We start from the raw sequence: 2,455 nt of genomic DNA on the forward strand, positions 1-2,455 counted from the left end.
TCAGATGTTAAATTTAGCCACCACTGAATCATCTAGAGATGAAATAAAGGTTATGAGATTTTTAAAGCAGATAATAAAGGCCTTTCAACCCTATTTTTATAACTTTTTTCTTATTATAAAAGACATATTTAGAAAAATTAAAAATACAAAATGTAAAAAATATTTTCCCACACTCATTACATTCATAAGGTTTTTCCCCTTTGTGAATTCTCTCATGTCCACTGAGGTATGATTTCTTGGAGAAAGTTTTCCCACATTCACTACATTCACAGGGTTTCTCCCTGGTGTGAATTCTCTGATGTGCTTTGAGGGCTAAATTGCGGGTGAAAGTTCTCTCACAGCCATTACATTTATAAGGTTTCTCACCTGTGTGAAGTCTCTGATGTGCTCTGAGGGCTGAATTATCAACAAAAGATCTCCCACAGTCATTACATTCATAGGGTTTCTCGCCTGTGTGAATTCTCTGATGTATTTTGAGGGATGAACTATTGACAAAAGCTTTCCCACATTCATTGCATTTATAAGGTTTCTCCCCAGCGTGAATTCTCTGATGTATCCTGAGGACTGAATCACGGGTGAAAGTTTTCTCACAGCCATTACATTTATAGGGTTTCTCACCTGTGTGGATTCTGCGATGTGCTCTGAGGGCTGAATAATGGGCGAAAGATCTCCCGCAGTCAGTACGTTTATAGGGTTTCTCCCCTGTGTGAATTCTCTGATGTGTTCTCAGAACACATATATAGGCAAAAGACCTCCCACATTCATTACACTCATAGGGTTTCTCCCCTGTGTGAATTCTGTGATGCGCTTTGAAGGTTGAATTATCAGCAAAAGTTTTCCCACATTCATTACACTCATAGGGTTTCTCCCCTGTATGAATTCTCTGATGTACACTGAGGTGGGTCTTGTTAGAGAAAGTTTTCCCACATTCAATACATTCATAGGGTTTCTCCCCACTGTGAATTCTCTGATGTTCTTTGAGCTGTGCAATTTTGGAGAACGATTTCCCATAGTCATTAGTTTGATAGGGTTTTATCCCTGTGTGTGTTCTGTGGTGTACTAAGACAGCAGAGTTCTTGTAAGATTTCCCACATCCATTGTTATCCTAAGGCTTCTCCTTATGAACTATCACATGTTCACTGAGGTTTGATGTCTGACAAAAAGTTTTCCCACATTCATTACATGCATAGAGATTAACGCCCATATGAGTTCCAGGATAATGAATAGGGTGTGAATTTGAACAAAAGGATTTCCCGCATTCATTGCCTTGAGTTTTTTCCCCTGAGCAGATCCTCTGATGCTGAATGAGGTGTGCATTCTTGTAAAATAATCTCCTGCATTTATTACTTTCTCATGACTCCTCTCCTGTGGTACTTTCCTGATGTACACTGAGGGGTGAGTTTTGATGCAAGAATTCTCCATATTTATCAAATTTGCAGAATTTCTCTTCTGTTTGAGTTCTCTGATATACTCTAAGGTCTAATTCCTGGAAGAAGGCATTTGTACATCCATTAAAAACACAGTACATATCTCCAGTTGGTGTTTTCTGGGCTGAGCTCTGGCTCAAGTTTTCTTCACATTTACTTCTTGCAAAAGCCTGTCCTGGAGCAGCTAAATATGAAAGAATTATATGTAATTAAGCCTTTAAATGATAACTTTATAAATTTGGATCATTTATAATTTTGGAGTTCGTAAAGCTTTCAACTGCACAAAGACTTTTGGGACATTAACACACACACACTCATCCTTTTACAAACCAATTCAGTATTTTCAAATCCAATAATCCATAATTTTCTACTTAAATTTTTTTATTCGTTGACTTGACCCAACTTTGTATTTGCCAAAATGAAGATAGTTCTTACTCTCCACGTAAGTTTTGAAATATGTCTTAGTCCATTAAAGTTGCTATAATAAAGTACCAAAGACTGGATAGATTTCTTACATGTGTCAATATTAATCTCATCTCAGCAAACCAAGCAAGAACTCTTGCATCCTCCCACCTCCTCTGATTTTGCTTTCTCCGTTACAGAAAGCCCATATCTCAAGGGGATATTTTCTGGAATTTTACTTTTGGGTTATCTCAGATATGCTACACTTTCATCTACATTCTAGATACAATGGACATCAACATTAATCTTTTTTTCCATAAAACTAATAGCATGTTCCTATGATTATTTTTCTTTCTACTAGAGTATTTCCTCTAGGAATATTTTCAAATGGGTGTCTGTGAAGTAAAAATTTTGGTAACACCTTTTTCTGTACCCTCATATTTAGAAGAGGTTGGCTGCATGTGAGTCAAGGCTTAAAATTTGTTTCCTTTCAATTCTTTAAAATACTACTCCACTATATTCTTGTTTCCAACATTATTGTTGTAAGGCCTGATATCAGTCAAAATCAATTTTTCTTTAAAGAATGATCTGACTTTTCATCATTTTGACAGAAATTTACAAAACAA

The 2,455-nt window shown here is 36.3% G+C and overlaps 1 protein-coding gene across 1 annotated transcript; it reads right to left on the reverse strand.

The window, feature by feature from the left end:
- Positions 1-160: 160 nt before the first annotated feature.
- On the reverse strand, positions 161-1,611 carry LOC111735776 (zinc finger protein 658B-like; the record flags this gene model as incomplete). The annotated part of the gene is made up of 3 exons (XM_023527203.1): positions 161-384; positions 553-1,105; positions 1,472-1,611. Coding segments are annotated over 3 exons (917 nt in total), but the record flags the coding sequence as incomplete, so codon positions are not given.
- Positions 1,612-2,455: the final 844 nt, after the last annotated feature.

This window comes from Pteropus vampyrus, unplaced genomic scaffold (assembly GCF_000151845.1).
Source record: "Pteropus vampyrus isolate Shadow unplaced genomic scaffold, Pvam_2.0 Scaffold1000007348, whole genome shotgun sequence".
In the NCBI taxonomy this organism is placed as follows: Eukaryota; Metazoa; Chordata; class Mammalia; order Chiroptera; family Pteropodidae; genus Pteropus; species Pteropus vampyrus.